At 47.2% G+C, this 16081-nt stretch overlaps 1 protein-coding gene across 5 annotated transcripts in view; it reads left to right on the top strand.

The window, feature by feature from the left end:
• The window catches only part of acin1b (apoptotic chromatin condensation inducer 1b), a 93343-nt gene that overhangs the window by 72395 nt on the left and 4867 nt on the right, over window positions 1–16081 (top strand). For all 5 annotated transcript variants that reach the window (XM_059950786.1, XM_059950787.1, XM_059950789.1 and 2 more), the window contains 6 exons: window positions 5220–5353; window positions 5631–5801; window positions 6124–6283; window positions 6466–6611; window positions 7759–7866; window positions 8503–8610. In XM_059950786.1, the coding sequence (XP_059806769.1) occupies window positions 5220–5353; window positions 5631–5801; window positions 6124–6283; window positions 6466–6611; window positions 7759–7866; window positions 8503–8610 (827 nt within the window). The remainder of the gene's footprint in view (window positions 1–5219; window positions 5354–5630; window positions 5802–6123; window positions 6284–6465; window positions 6612–7758; window positions 7867–8502; window positions 8611–16081) is intronic.

The raw sequence follows: 16081 nt of genomic DNA, 5'->3' as shown, positions 1-16081 counted from the left end.
TCTGCTAGTGCATTTCACAGTGAAGTTCCTCCTCTATTTCTTTGCCCCCCCCCCCCCCCACCACCATTACTACAGTTCATTTTCCAGTGATCGATATCGGCTAGCTTCCCTTCATATTTCATCTTTTCTCCCCTTATGGCTTTTTAGTTGTCTTCTGATGGTTTTTAAAATCTTTGCAATCCTCTAACTTCGCCCTTATTTTTGCTGTAACATGTGCTCTCTCCTTTGCTTTTTGACCTCCCCTGTCAGGCATGGTTGCCTGATCCGCCCTTAGAAAACTTCTTCATCCTTGGGATGTGTCTATCCTGTGCCTTCCGAGTTGTCCCCAGGAGCTACAGCCATTGTTGTTTTACCATCATCCCTGCTAGTGTCCCTTCCAATCAACTATGTCCAGCCCCTTCTAATGCCCCTGTAATTCCCTTTACTGGGAATGCTGATGCATCTGATTTTATTTTCTCCTTTTTAGAGTGCAGGGTGAATTCTGTCTTTTTATCATCACTGCCTCCTAAGGGTTCCTCTACCACAGGAGTTCCCAATCTGTTTGTTCCCTTGCTTAATGGTATTTGTCCCTCGTATAAAAAAAGGTTGGGAACCTTAAGCTGTCTAATCGAATCTGGTTCATTACACAACACCCAATCCAGAATTGCCCGAGTGGGCTCAGTCACAAGCTGCTCTAAAAAGCCACCTGGCAGGTGTTCTGCAAACTCTCTCTCTTGGGATCCAGCATCAACCTGATTTTCACAGTCTACCTACTTATTGAAATCCCTTATGACTATCGTAACATTGCTCTTCTTACATGCCTTTTCTGTCTCCCTTTATCTCCCACAAGGAAGGAGTAATCACTCTTGGGACTATATTATAGATCTCCGCAATAGCAACAGATGGGAGCCAGATTTTTGGAACTGTGCAAAAATAGGAGGCTTGTGGTCATGGTTGACTTCAAATTCCCTAATGTTATTAGCACCTCCTTTGTGCAAAAGGTGGATTTCTGACACAATATGTGGACAGGCCAAGAAGAAGAGAGGCCATACTAGATCTAGTACTAGGCAACAAATCTGGTCAGATAACAGATTTCGGTGGGTGAGCATTACCCTTGCCATGGCATTGGACAGGAATAGGAGCAGACAGTATGGAAAAATATTTAATTGGGGAGGGCGAATTTGATGTTAGTAGGCAGGAACTTGGGAGCGTAAATTGGGAACAGATTTATTCAGGGAAATGCAAAATGTAAACGTGAAGGTGGCTTAGAGAGCACTTGCAAGGGGTTCTGCATATGCTTGTCTCATTGAGGCAGGAAAAGAATGGTAGGGTAGTACATGGTTGACAAGAGAAGTGGAACATTTAGTCAAGAGGAAGAGGTTTAAGAAATAAGAATCATTCAGGGCGAAGATAGCCAGAGAGGAACTCAAGAAGGGACAAGATAGCTAGAAGGGGACGGAATGTGGCTTTGGCAAATAGGATTAAGGAAAACCCCAAGGAATTGTAAGCATATGCTGACAACAGGAGGACAACTAAAGCGAGCATAGTCAGATCATGAATAAAAGAAGCAACAGGTGCCTGGAGTTGGTGGAGGTCCTTATTGAAAACTTCGACTTGAGTCACACAGGGGTGCCCAACCTGGGGTACACGGACCCCTCAGTTAATAGTAAGGGGCCTCAACAAATGCGCAGACAGGCTTATATGCAGGAACATTATCAATGTTGAGAAAGAAGATGCACTGGAACTTTAGAAAACATTGTTAGATAATTTTCCAGGATTAAATGGTACAGTTGCAAGAAAAAGTTTGTGAGCCCTTTGCAATTACCTGGTTTTCTGCATTGATTACTCATGAAGTGTGGTCTGATCTTCATCTAAGTCACAATAACAAACAAACACAATCTGCCTGAGCTAAAAGCTAACACCCAACAATTGTACTTTTCACGTCTTTATTGAACACATTGTCCAGCCTAGAAAAATGTGAACCTTTGTATTTAATAACTGGTAGAACCTCCTTTAGCAGCGACAATCTCAACCAGACTTATCCTGTAGCTGATGATTAGACTTGCACAATGGCAAGGAGAAAGTTTAGACCATTCCTCCATACAAAACTGTTTCAGTTCATCAATATTTGTATGTACAGCCCTCTTCAGGTCGTGCTACGGCATCTCAGTTGGGTTAAGGTCTGGACTCTGACTTGACCTTCTAAAACATGAATTTTCTTCTTTTTAAACCATCCTGTTGTTGATTTACTCTTGTGTTTCAGATCATCATCTTGTTGCATCATCCAACTTCTATTAAGCTTCAGGTGATGAGCTGCTACCCTGACATTCTCCTGTAAAATGTCTTGATAAATTTTGAATTCATTGTTCCCTCAACAATTGCAAATTGTCCAGGCCTTGAATAGCAAAGCAATCCCAAACCATGGTGCTCCTCGACCATGCTTCACAGTTGGATTGAAGTTTCAGTGTTGGTCTGCATTTTTTTCTCCAAATGTAGTATGCATTTCTGTGAAAAAGTTCAACTTTTGTCTCATCTGCCCACAGAACATTGTCCCAGGAGCATCTGGGCGGTCTTTTGCAAACTTGGGACTTGCAGCAGTTTTATTTTCGGAGAGCAGTGGTTTCCTCCGTGGTGTCCTTCCATGAACACGGTTCTTGTTCAGTGTTTTTCTTATAGTGGCACATGACCAAAGACTTCAGCAAGTTCTGGAGATTTCTACAGGTCTTTTGTTGTTAGCCTTGGAGCAACCATTGCTCTCGGCAGGAATTTTTTTACACGGCCATAAAACTGCACCGTACTGTAAATGTTTGTAATATGCATACTATGAATATTTCTAAAGAAAATTCTAAAATCACAATTTTGATTTCATTTATAATCGAGGGGTATAATGATATATAGTACAACAAAGAAAACAGAGTTTTGTAGTTTTCTCTCTCTGTCTTTATTATAAATCCATTGTCTATAAACTCTGTCCAAACTAACTTTGCATCGGATGAAAGGTGCAGCTTAATACTCATTAGATCATCCACATGCTCCACTTCTAGTCTGTTTCTGGATTTACATTTGACTGAATTCATAAGGCTGAATCCACATTGGTAACCAGCACTAGAAGCATGAAATATTCCAGTGATGTCAGCAAGAATTGGCAGATCTTCAAATTCTTCATTGCTAAGCACGTAGTTCAACATATCAGTGGATGTCTTAATTGAATCAGCCTTAACTTTCTCAGAAATGGCAAATTTGAAATCACAGTACTGCTGCGATATTTTTGAGGCAATGCTTTCATCGTACATGCAAAAGGCTGGGGTGCCCAAGGCATTTGCATAGTACTGTATTTTGATTAAAATAGGAAGATGGTTGGGAAACAGAAGGAAGAGTACTTAGCTGTATTAGCTCAGTAGTAGTAACTTATTTGGTAACTGGAAAGACATAATATACAGTACTGTGCAAAAGTCTTAGCCACCCTTGCTATATATATGTGCCTAAGACTTTTGCACAGTACTGTAAAAGAATATTCCAGGTGCGTGGCATATATGCATAGATGTATTTCAGTTACTGCATGGTCATGCACCTGCACATCTTAGAGGGAGCGATCAGTGATTCAGAGAAGGATAGTCTGATTAGGGATAGTCAGCTTGGCTTTGTGAGGGGCAGATCAAGCCTCACGAGCCTGAATGAATTATTTGAGGAAGTGACAGAGCACATTGAGGATGGTAGAGCATTGGATGTTGTGAATCACATTCCCCATGATAGGCTCATTCATGAACGGTTTAGAAGGGGAACACTAGTATAGTATAGTATAGTATATCTGGTGACACGAAACTGAGTGGAAAACCAAATTGTGCAGAGGATGCGATGTGTGTAGAAAGAAGATAGGTTAAAGTCTGGCAAATGGGGTACGATGCTGCGAGGTCATCCACTTTGGGAAGAAAATTGTTGTTTAAATGCTGAAAGAATGCTTTTTTGCCAAGGGAATTAGGAGTCCTTCTGCATGAATCACAAAAGACTGTTTTGCAGATGCAAGTTTATCAAGAAGGCAAATGGAATGTTGGCCTTCTTCGCCAGAGTGATTGAATTTAAGAGCAGGGAGTTCATTCTGCAACTCCATAGCGTACCGGTGAGGACACATCTGGGGCACTGCACGGAGCTCTGCTCTCCTTACTGGAGGAAAGATACACTGGGTGCAGATCAGGTTCACCAGGTTGGTTTTGGAGATGAAACCACTTGCTGGGGGCCGTTTTAGCATAGAATTCAGCACCACACGGTTACACTTTGGGGTGTCGAAGTTTGGAGGTCAGTTCTGACATCACCCATAAGGAGTCTGTATGTCTTCCCTGTGGAATTTCCAGAGACATGCAGTGAGAAGGCTAATTGGTCACTGTAAATCGTCCCATGATTAGGCTAGGATTAAATCGGGGGTTGTCGGACACTGTAACACGAAGGGTTGGAGGGCCTATTCAGCATTGTTTCTCTAAAAACAAAAGAATGAGAGAGCACCTTAAAGAAGCATCGGATTATGAAAGGCAAGAGAGTTGATCCTATTTGTAGGTGAGAATAGAACTAGTGAACATAGCCTCAAGATGCAGCGGATTAAATTTAGGAGGAAGATGAGGAAAAACTGCTTTTACCAGATGATAGTGACTCTGGAACTCTCTGCCCAGAGAAGCTGTAGAAGCTACCTTATTATTTGTATCTAACACACAGTTAGTTAGGTTTCTACATAGCAGGGGAATTAAGGGTTATGGGGAAAATGCAGGGAGGTGTGACCAAGTCCATGGCCAGATCAGTCATGATCTGATTGAATGGTGTATTGCTGTTCATATTTCTTATTGTCTTCTGTGTCTGACCCCGGGAGTGTGTGATGGGACGGTGTGGAGGGAGTTTCAGTCTGTGCCTGACCCTGGGAGTGTGTGATGGGACAGTGTGGAGGGAGTTTCACTCTGTGTCTGACCCCGGGAGTGTGTGATGGGACGGTGTGGTGGGAGTTTCAGTCTGTGACTGACCTCGGGAGTGTGTGATGGGATGGTGTGGAGGGAGCTTCAGTCTGTGCCTGACCCAGGGAGTGTGTGATGGGACGGTGTGGTGGGAGTTTCAGTCTGTGACTGACCTTGGGAGTGTGTGATGGGACGGTGTGGAGGGAACGTTACCCAGTGTGAGCAGTGATGTGTTCCTGTGCCCGAGTTGATACGTCGGGGGTGGGTGGGTAGCTGTGACTGAACTGACTGTGCCTCTATCCCCAGCCGCCAGTAAGGTTGGGCCAGTGAGCAGCGGGGACTCGGACAGCAGCCAGCCTGCCCGCAAACGGCGGTGGGGATCCAGTACCGTGGCCACACAGAAGAAACCCTCCATCAGCATCACCACAGAGTCCCTGAAGGTGAGGGCTGGATTCTACAGCTGATCTGGTGTCTAATGAATGCAGTCCCCTCATTTCCCCATTGCTACAGTCACCATTCGCTCTCACCATATCCCTCATCCCCTCCGTACCCCCTCTCCTCACTCACTCCTCCCCAAACCTCGTGCCTTCCCCTTCCTTCAAAACCACTCCCTCAGCGGCCCCCTCCCCCCAATACCTACCCATCCCATGTTGCACCCCAATCTGTGTGTTGTGCGTCCAGGCAGAATGGGCATCTCTGACTGTGGGCTCTCTCCAGAACCTAATGCCGGAGATGAAACCGGCGCTAGGGGCCGTGCCCAGCCCGGGCCAGGAAGTGGTGGTGGAGCTGCACCCAGATGATGCCCGCATCTCCGAGGAAGAGGGTGAGAGGGCCGATGAAAAGGGCAGCCAGGACCGGGGACTGAAGATACGGCGCACTGTTACGCAGGTATCCGTGGCCTATCTCCTCCTCCCTTCCATTCATCTTTTCCTCTCCCACCCACCCCATTTCCACTCCTTCTCATCTCCCTCACCAATGTCTCCCTCCCCAAATCACCCTCATCTCCCCTTCCTTCCCCAGTCTCCCCCTCCATCAGCTCCCTCCCTCTTCCCTTTTTGCCTATCCCTCATTTTCCTGCTTCCCGATTCCCTCCCTCCTCCCCTGCTCTGCTGTTGACTTCTATCACCTTCCCGCCCCACCTGCCGTCTCTCTCACCTCTATCCCTAGCCCTTCCCTCTCCCCGCCTCCTTCATGGACCTTCTCTCCCCAGGTGGTGACCGCGGAGGGTCCAGAGAACGGAAAGGACGATGATCGGGATGAGGAGGAGGAAGAGGAAGAGGAGGAGGAGGAGACACAAGTGAAGGAGCCTGAGGTGCTTCCCCCGGTGGAACCCGAGGTTCCTCCCGTAGTGGAGGTTGAGCTCAAGAAGGGTGAGTGACCTAGGCTGGGATGTCCTGGAAATGGGGAACCTGCGGTCACTCCATGGCCCCTCTATGCCCGTGTTGTGACGTGTGGTCAGTTTATGCGCTCCATGTCCCTGTCGGGACTGTGGTCTATTGGAAAACCAATCTTCAACCCTGACTTGCAGTCAGACCTGTTTCTCTACTCTCAGTAACTCCAAGTGAAACAGTCGTGCGGCGTTCGATAAGTCAACAGAAGACGGGGATGTCGGTGACGATTGATGATCCAGTGCGGCCGGCACAGAACCCCTCCCCACCCCGAGGAAAGACCAGTCTCATTGTGCACATCTGTAACCTGGTGAGTTCCTGCACATTCTGGTGCCAGATCCGTGGGTCAGGCCCACACTGGGAACACCGTGCAGTTCCAGTCTCCATATCCATGGGTCAGACCCTCACTGGGAACACCGTGCAGTTCCCGTCTCCGTATCCCTGGGTCAGACCCACACCGGGAACACCGTGCAGTTCCCGTCTCCGTATCCGTGGGTCAGACCCACACTGGGAACACCGTGCAGTTCCAGTCTCCATATCCGTGGGTCAGACCCACACCGGGAACACCGTGCAGTTCCCGTCTCCGTATCCGTGGGTCAGACCCACACTGGGAACACCGTGCAGGTCCAGTCTCCATATCCATGTGTCAGACCCACACTGGGAACACCGTGTAGTCTCGTTTCAGTATCCGTGGGTCAGACCTGCACTGGGAACACCGTGTAGTTCCCGTCTCCATATCCATGGGTCAGACCCTCACTGGGAACACAGTGCTGTTCCAGTTTCAGTATCCTTGTGTCAGACCCACACTGGGAACACAGTGCAGTTCCTGTCTCCAAATCTGTGGGTCAGACCCACACTGTGAACACCGTGCAGTTCCCGTCTCCGTATCCGTGGGTCAGACCCACACTGGGAACACCGTGTATTCCTGTTTCAGTGTCCGTGGGTCAGACTCACAGTGGAAACATCTCCTTATCCCTCATTCCATATGTAAGTCCCACTCTGGGTGAAAAAGCTGTTCTTCTGGCCCCTTTAAATCTCTCCCCTCTCACCTTAAACCTGAGCCCTCTAGTTCTGGACTGACCTATCCTGGGGAAAAGACTGATCATCCATCTTAATTATACCCCACTATCTGGATACCGCTCAGCCTCCTTGGTGCCAATGAAAACAATCCCAGCCTGTCCAATCTCTCCTTATGCTTCAAGCGCTTCAGTTCCAGTAATGTGCTCGTGAATCTTCCCTGCACCCTCCCGATAGTAATGGTGGCCAGGACTGCACACAGCGCTCACAGTGCCCTAGCCAACAGTCACAGTCTCCTGTGAGCCCAGAGTGTGGCAGAGATCTTCCCCTTCAATAGCTGGTCCTGGGGTGGGGGGGGGGGGGGGGGTGCGGAATCAGTCGTTGCGCTTCACACACACCACACACAGCATTGTCGCCAGGCTGGACCCTCTTCCCCGTAGGTGCGGCCGTTCACGCTGGGGCAGCTCAAGGAGCTACTGAACCGGACTGGGACCCTGGTGGAAGAAGGATTCTGGATTGACAAGATCAAATCACACTGTTATGCAACGGTAAGTGGACAGAGCAGCAGCAACAATGGAACGTACAGGTAGGTGGGATGTGTGAGAGGGCAAGGCGGGAGGGTGGGGCGAAGGGGAGAGACGGGATGGGGTTGAGTGAGGCATGGGGTAAGGGGGCAAGATGCGAGGTGAAGTGGAGAGTGACAGGGAGATGGTGTGAGAGAGGGTTAGGAGGACAGAGGCAGGGGATTAAAGTGTGGGGAGAGATGGGTTAGGAGGAAGAGACGGCAGTGAGTGAGGGGAGATGTGGCGAGAGATGAAACGGGAAATGAGGTAGGGATGTTGAGAGGCTTACAGGGAGGGAGAGAGAGGAGATTGGTGGGGTTGAGATTGGGAGAGGGGGAGACTGAGATGGGATTGGAGAGGGGAAACAGGAGGTTTGCTTGGGCAGTGTGTAGAGAGAGGACAAACGTGGGGAGAGAGGAGGTTGGGAGGGAGACGGGTGGTAAGGGGGGGAAGATACATGAAGAAGAGGAGGAGGTAGGACAGTCGATTGGGGGAGGACATGCTTGAGGGTGGGGGAGAAAGGAACTGTGAGACAGGGAGATGATGCTGAGGTACTGCTGCTGGAATAAGTTGTGCGACAATGAGACTTTGGCTTTATCCGTTTCCTTCCCTCCTCCACAGTACTCCTGCATCGAAGAGGCAATTGCCACCAGGAATTCTCTGCACGGAGTGAAGTGGCCAGCGTCAAACCCCAAATTCCTGGCGGTGGATTATGCAGAGCAGGATGAGGTGTGTATGCATATCTGATCCTGAGGTGTCCGGTTCTGTGTCTCACCCTGGGGATGTGATGGGATGGTGTGGAGGTGGCCGGGTTCATCGTGCAGGTGATTGGTGGAGGAAGAAGAGGGGGTTTCAGTCCATGGACGGGGTCAGGCAGGGCACATGTGGAAAGGGTGAATAGAGCTCCCTGTCTCTGGCTTGGGATCTCTTGACCCAGGACGGCGAATATCCCTGAAGCTTCGCATTAAGCGTAGAGCACACGGCAGGGCACAGCGGACCCCTCAGCCCACTGTGTTGTGCCCAACTGATTCCCCCTCCCTACACAACACTCACATCCCTCCCTTGTTTTCACATTCACAGTCACAGTCAGGTTTACTGCCAGACATATCTTGAAATTCGTTATAACTTGAAGTAGTGAGCAAGGGACAGGCGTTGTTGCAAGATGTTTAAAAAGAACAAGTTTCATTGGAGTAAGTTTTATTTGAGCCAATAATAAGAATGTGGAGTGCGTCTGGGTGTGAGTGGCAGGCTTGGGCAAGCACAGGAATGAGGGTTCTGTTTTTCTCTTTCTTTGTCAATTGGTCGCGTGCTGAGAGCGGGTTCAGAGTATGTTCTTTGTGACCCCCACTCTGAGCTGCAGCTTCTCAGAGACTGCGTTAAAGAGCTGCAGCTCGATAGCCTTCGGCTTACACTGGAGAATGAGGAGGTGATAGGCGGGAGCTACAGGGAGGTAGTCACTCCCAAGGTGACTCAGGAGAGGGAAAGAGCCAATGCAGAGTACCCCTTTGGTCATCCCCTCAATAATAAGTACACTGTTTTGTATAGTGATTGACCTACCAGGGAGAAAGCACAGCCGCCAGGTCCCTGGTACAGAGTCGGACCCCATGGCTCTTCAGGGAAGGGGAGGGAAGGAGTGCAGTGTTGATAGGGGATTTCATAGTTAGAGAAGCAGCCAGTAGATTCCGTGGATGTAATAAAGACACCCGGATGGTATGTTGCCTCCCAGGTGCCAGGGTCAGGATGTCTCGGATCGGGTCCACTGCATTCTGAAGGGGGAGGGTGAGCAGCTGGAAGTCGTGGTACGTTGGTATCAGTGACATGGGTTGGGAAGAGGGAGGAGATGCTGAAGAGAGAATTAGGCAGAAAGCTGAAAAGCAGGACTTCTAGGGTAGTCATCTGGATCGCTGCCTGAGCATAGTGCCAGTGGGATGATTTGGCAGATGAACGTGTGGCTGAAAAACTGGTGCAGGTGGCAGAGTTTCAGATTCTTGTATCGTTGGGAACTCTTCTGGAGAACGACCTGGACAAAAGGACAGGTTACACCTAAACTCAAGGGGAATGAGAACCGGAGTGAAAGGGCTGAGGCTGAGCAGCTGGTGTACAATTAGATGCAGTAGGACTATGAGGAAGGATAGGCAGATGATGGAGCAAAATTGCAGTCAGTGAGATGTGATGGTGCAACATGAGGGCAGAGTTGAAAATGGTGATGAACCCTGGACTGAAGGTGTTATATCGGAATGCACTCAGTATATGGAATGAGGTAGATGATCTTGTAACACAGTTAGAGATTGACAGGTATGACTGTAGGCATCACCCAGTCGTAGCTGAAAGAAAATCACGGTTGGAAGCGTTGCATCAAGGATGCATGTTGTACTGAAAGGACAGGTGGGTAGGCAGAGGTGGTGGGGTACCTCTGGTGGTTAAAAAAAAATGAAATCAAATCATAAGGAAGAGGTGATATAAGATTGGATGATGTAGAATTCCTGTGGATAGAGTTCAGAAACTGCAGAATAAAAGACCCTGATAGGAGTTATATACAGTACAAGTCTCCAAGTAGCTAGGATGGGGGATACAAATTGCAGTGGGAGATAGAAAAGGCATGTAAAAAGGGCAATATTACTGTAGTCATGGGGCATTTCAATATTGGGAAAATCAGGTTGGTGCTGATTTTCGATCCCAAGAGAGGGAATTTGTAGAAAGCCTGTGGGGTGGCTTTTTAGAGCAGCTTGTGGTTGAGCCCACGAGGGGAAAGGTAATTCTGGTTTGGGTGTTGTGTAATGAAGCAAATTTGATTCGAGAGCTTAAGGTAAAAGAGCCCTTAGAAGGCTGTATCGAAGTCCCTTCAGTTTGAGACAGAGAAGATAAAGCCAGATATATCAGTATTACAGTAAAGGGAATTTTTGGAGGCATGGGAGAAGAGTTGGCTAACAGTGATTGCAAGGGGACACTAGCAGGGATAATGGCAGAACAGCAATGGCTGCAGTTTCTGGGGGCAATTCAGAAGATGTAGGATAGAAGAAGTATTCAAAAGGGTGAATGAAGAAACCATGGCTAACAAGGGAAGTCATATTCAGCATAAAAGGAAAAGAGAGGATATATAATAGAGCAAAAATTAGGAAGAGAGTCGAGAAGCTTTTAAAATCCAACAGAAGACAACTAAAAACCCATAAGGAGAGAGAAGATGAAATATGAAGGGAAGCTAGCCAACAATACCGAAGAGGATACCAAAATGTTTTCCAGCTATATAAAGCATTATAAGAAAGGTGAAAATGGACATTGGACTACAGGAAAATGATGCAGGAGAGATAGTAATGGGGACAAAGAAATAACAAACAAACTTTGCAACGGTCTTCTCTGTGGAAGACCTCAGCAGAATGCCAGAAATTGAGTGTTGGGGCAGAAGTGAGTGTAGTTGCTAGTACCAAGGAAAAGGTGCTTTGGAAATCTGAAGCATTTGGAAGGTAAATAAGTCAGATGGACTACATCCTGGGGTTCTGAAAGATGTGGCTGCAGAGATAGTGGATGTATTAATATTGATCTTTCAAGAATCACTAGATTCTGGAATGGTTCTGGAGGAATAGAAAATTGTAAATGTCACTCCACTCTGTAAGAAGGGATAGAGGCAGAAAAAAGGAAATTTTAAACCAATTAATACATACAAAATGCTGGAGGAACTCAGGCCAGGCAATGGGTGAGGTGCCAAAGGACTGAAGGACAGTTAACGTTGTTCTGTTGTTTAAGAGAGGCTCTGAGAATAAGCCAGGAAATTATAGGCCAGTGAGCCTGACATCAGCAGTGGGAAAGCTATTGGAAAGTATTCTAAGGGACCAGATATATAAGTACTTGGATAGACTGGGACTGATTAAGGATAGCCAACACGGAAAAGGCCAAACAGTCAACTCTTCAGGCCGAGACCCTTCATCAGGACTGGAAAAATGAGATTAGTAGTCGAGTAAGAAGGTGGGGGGGGGGGGGGGGTGGAAGTACAAGGCAGTAGGTGATAGGTGAAACTGGGAGAGGGGAGGGGTGAAGTAGAGCTGGGAAATCAATTACTGGAAGAGCTAAAGGGCTGGAGAAGGTGGGGGTGGGGGTTCTGATAAGAAAGGACAGAAGGCTGTGGAAGAATGGGAAGAAGAAGGAGAACCAGAGGGAGGTGATGTGCAGTTAAGGTTATGAGGTGAGATAGGGGAACGGTGAAGGAGAGTGGGGTGGGAGCAATTGCCAGAAGTTTGCAAAATCGATGTTCATGCCGTCAGGTTAGTAGCTACTCAAGTGGAATGTAAGGTGTTACTCCTCCAACCTGAGTGTGGCCTCATTGCATCAATAGGGGAGGCCGTGGACTAGCATGTTGGAATGGGCATGTTGGAGGTAGAATTGAAATGGGTGACTACCAGGAATTCCTGCTTCTTACGGCAAACTGGTAGGTGCTCATCGAAGCAGTTTCCCAATCTATGTCAGGTCTCCTCAGTATACAGGAGGCCACACCAGGTTGCCTCACCTGGAGCCCTGAATGGCAGTGAGGGAGGAGGTGTAGGGGCAGGTACAGCACTTGTCCCACATACAAGGATAAATGTCAGGAGGAAGATCAGTGGGGAGGGACAAATAGACAGGGGAGTCATGTAGGGAGCAATCCCTGTGGAAAATGGTGTGGGGGTGTATGGGAGAGATGTGTTTGGATGTGGAACCCCGTTAGAAATGGCGGAAGTTATGGAGAATTATATGCTGGGCGTAGAATCTGATGGAGTGGTAGGTGTGGATGAGAGGTACCCTATCCCTGGTGGGGTGGCAGGTAGATGGGCTGATGGCAGACGTGCATGAAATAGAAGAGATGCGGGTGAAGACAGTGGTGGAAGGAAAGCCCCTTTCTTTGAAGAAGGAGGACATCTCATTACTTATGGAATGAAAAGCCTCATCCTGAGAGCAGAAGTGTTAGAGATGGAGGAATTGAGAGAAGGTGACGGCATTTTTATAAACGGCAGAGTAGGAGAGGTATAGCCCAGGTAGCTCAGAGAATCAGTGGCTTTATAAAAGCTGTGGGTAGATAAACTTTCTACATAGATAGACAGGGAGATCGAGAAAGTGGAAGGGGGTATTGGAGATGGACCATGTAAATTGAGGGTCGGGTGGAAACTGGAGACAGAGTTGATGAAGTCAGTGAGCTCAGTGTTGGTGCAGGAAGCAACATCAATGCCGTCAACAATGTAGCATAGGAAAAGTTGGGGTGTGATGCAAGTGTAGGCTTGGAACAGTTCTAAACCAGTCATTGGGAAGATGTTGAAATTCATAATTAAGTATGAAGTTTTGGGGTACTTGGAGGTGCATGATAAAATAGGTTGAAATCAACATGGTTTCCTTTAGGGAAATCTTACCTGACAAAGGAGAGTCAGTGGGTGTTTTTTTTGTTGGATTTTCAGAAGTTTTTGACAAAGTGCTGCACATGAGGCTGCTTAACAAGGTAAGAGCCCATGGGATTACAGAAAAGATACCAGCTTGGAAAGAAGATTAACTGACTGGCAGAAGACAGAGTGGGAATAAAGGGAGCCTTTTCTGATTGGCTGCCGGTCACTAGTGTTCCGCAGGGGTCAGTGTTGTGACCGCTTCTTTTTGTGTTATCTATCAGTGATTTTGGTAATGGAATTGATTGCTTTGTGGCCAAGTTTGTAGATGATACAAAGGTAGGTGGAGGGGCAGGTGGTGGTGAGGAAGCAGGGTGTCTGCAGAAGGACTTGGACCGATTTGAAGAATGGCAAAGAAGTGGCAGATTGAACATAGTGGATGGAAGTGTATGGTCATGCATTTTGGTAGAAGGAATACAGGTGTAGATTATTTTCTAAACAGAGAGATAATTCAAAGTGCAAAAGGACTGGGGAGTCCTTGTGCAGGATTCCCTGAAGGTCAACTAGCAAGTTGAGTCGGTGGCAAGGAAGGCAAATGCATTGGGCGGCATGGTAGTGTAACGGTTAGTCCGACACGATTACAGTTCGAGAGTCCTGGAGCTTGGAGTTCAATTCCTGTGCCCTTCTGTCAGGAGTCTCTGTATGTCCTCCTCATGGAATGTGTAGGTTTTCTCCAGGTGCTCCCACAGTCTAAAGATGTATTAGGTAGGTTAATAGGCCATTGTAAATGGTCCCGTGATGGATGAGGGTGAATCGGGGTTGTGTTGCTCGGGTGTCCTGGCTCAAAAGGCTAAGTAAGTAAGAACAAGGAGTTAGTCTAAGGCTTTAGAAGGCGTTGGTGAGACCACAGAGTATCGTGGCCAATTTTGGGCCCCTTATCCAAGACAAGATGTGGGTCCAGAGAAGATTCATGAGAACAATCCCAGGACTGAAAAGGTTACATATAGAATCACACAAACAGGCCATTCAGCCCATCTAGTCCATGATAAACCATTAATCTGGTGACGCCTCACCAGCGTCTTATACATTATCAACATAACCTCCCAACTCCTGTACTCAGTACGTTGATTTATGAAGGCCAGTGTGCCAAAAGCTTTCTTTATGATGCTATCTACATGTGGCAACACTTTCTAGGCATTATGGATCTTTATTCCCAGATCCCAATTTACCGCAGTGCCCTACCACTCACTGTGTAAGACCTACCCTGGCTGGTCCACCTAAAGTGTAACACCTCATGCTTGTCTGCATTAAATTCCACCTCTGCCATTTTTGTGGCTGATCCAGATCCCACATTAAACTCTGGTAGTCTTCCTCTCTGTCCGCTACACCCCCAGTTTTGGGAATATCTGCATATTTGCTGAGCCAGATTACCGCATAATCATCCAGATCGATGATAAGTATAACAAACAATAACGGGCCCACAATCCCTGCGACACTCCACTAGTCACAGGCCTCCAGTCAGAGAAGCAGCTATTTACTATCCCTTGATGGCTTTTCCTGCAAAGCCAATGTCTAATCCTGTTTACTACCTCTGCTTTACTGCCAAGCAAATGAACCTGCTTAGTGATAAACCACCCATTCAAGCCCGTGTCACATCCACTGCCTTGCTGTTATTAACTTTTCTGGTAACTTCCTCAAAACTTAATAAGATTGGTTAGATATGACCTACCACACACAAAGCCATGTTGAATATCCGTAATCAGTCCCAGGCTATCCAAATACTTGTATACCTAGTCCCTTACAATACTATCTAAAAGTTCTTCCACTGCTGAAGTCAGGCTCACCAGCCTATAATTAAACAATGGAACAAAATTAACTGTCCTCCGATCCTACAGCACCTCACCGATTGGTAAGGAAGTTTTAAATGTCTGCTAGGGCTCTGCAGTTTCTGTGCTTGTCTCCCATTGGTTTCGAAGGAACACCTTGTCAGGCTTGGTGATCTATTCACCCTAATTTGCCTCAAGACATCAAACACCTCCTTCTCTGTAATCTGTATAAGGTTCGTGACTTCACTGTGGCTTTGCCGCAATTCCATAGACACTGTGTTCATCTCTTGATGCAAAAATCCATTTAAAGTCTCCCCCATTTCTTTCAGCTGCTAGCATAGATACCTCTCTGATCTCCCAGAGACCAATTTTATCCCTTGCTATCCTTTTGCTCTTAATTTACTTGTAGAAGCTCTGGGGATTTTCCTTCACCTTGTCTGCTGGAGCAACATCATCAGTTCTTTTAACTGTCCTGATTTCCTTCTTGACATGAGGAGCGTTTGATGGCTCTGGGCCTTTACTTGCTGGAGCTTAGAAAATGAGAAGAATCTCATCAAAACCTTATGGAACATAAAAGGCCTAGATAGGGTGGATGTGGGGAGGATGAGTGGGTGAGTCTAGGTCCAGAGGGCACAGCCTCAGAATAGAGACATGTCTATTTAGAACAGAGGAGGAATTTCTTTAGCCAAAGGGTGGTGGATCTAGAATTTATTGCCAGGAATAGCCAAGTTATTGAATATATTTAAAGTGGAGGTTGATGGCTCTTAATTAGTCAGTACGCCAAAGGTTATGGGAGAAGGCAAGAGAATGGGGTTGAGAAGCAAAATAATTCAGCCATGGTGGAATGGTGTAGCAGACTCGTTGGGCTGTTTGGCCTCATTCTGCTCCTGTGTCTTACAGTTTAAATTAAAAAAAAAATACACAAAAACTAATAAACTGTGCAAAAAGCAAAATAGTGAGATAGCCTCATTGACTGTTGGCAGAGGGGAAGAAACTGTCCCTAAAATACTGGGTGTGAGCCTTCAGGCTCCTGTCCCT

This window comes from Hypanus sabinus, chromosome 26 (assembly GCF_030144855.1).
Source record: "Hypanus sabinus isolate sHypSab1 chromosome 26, sHypSab1.hap1, whole genome shotgun sequence".
In the NCBI taxonomy this organism is placed as follows: Eukaryota; Metazoa; Chordata; class Chondrichthyes; order Myliobatiformes; family Dasyatidae; genus Hypanus; species Hypanus sabinus.
Note: the sequence above shows the minus strand (reverse complement) of the source record. Positions and strands in the feature narration are given on the sequence as shown.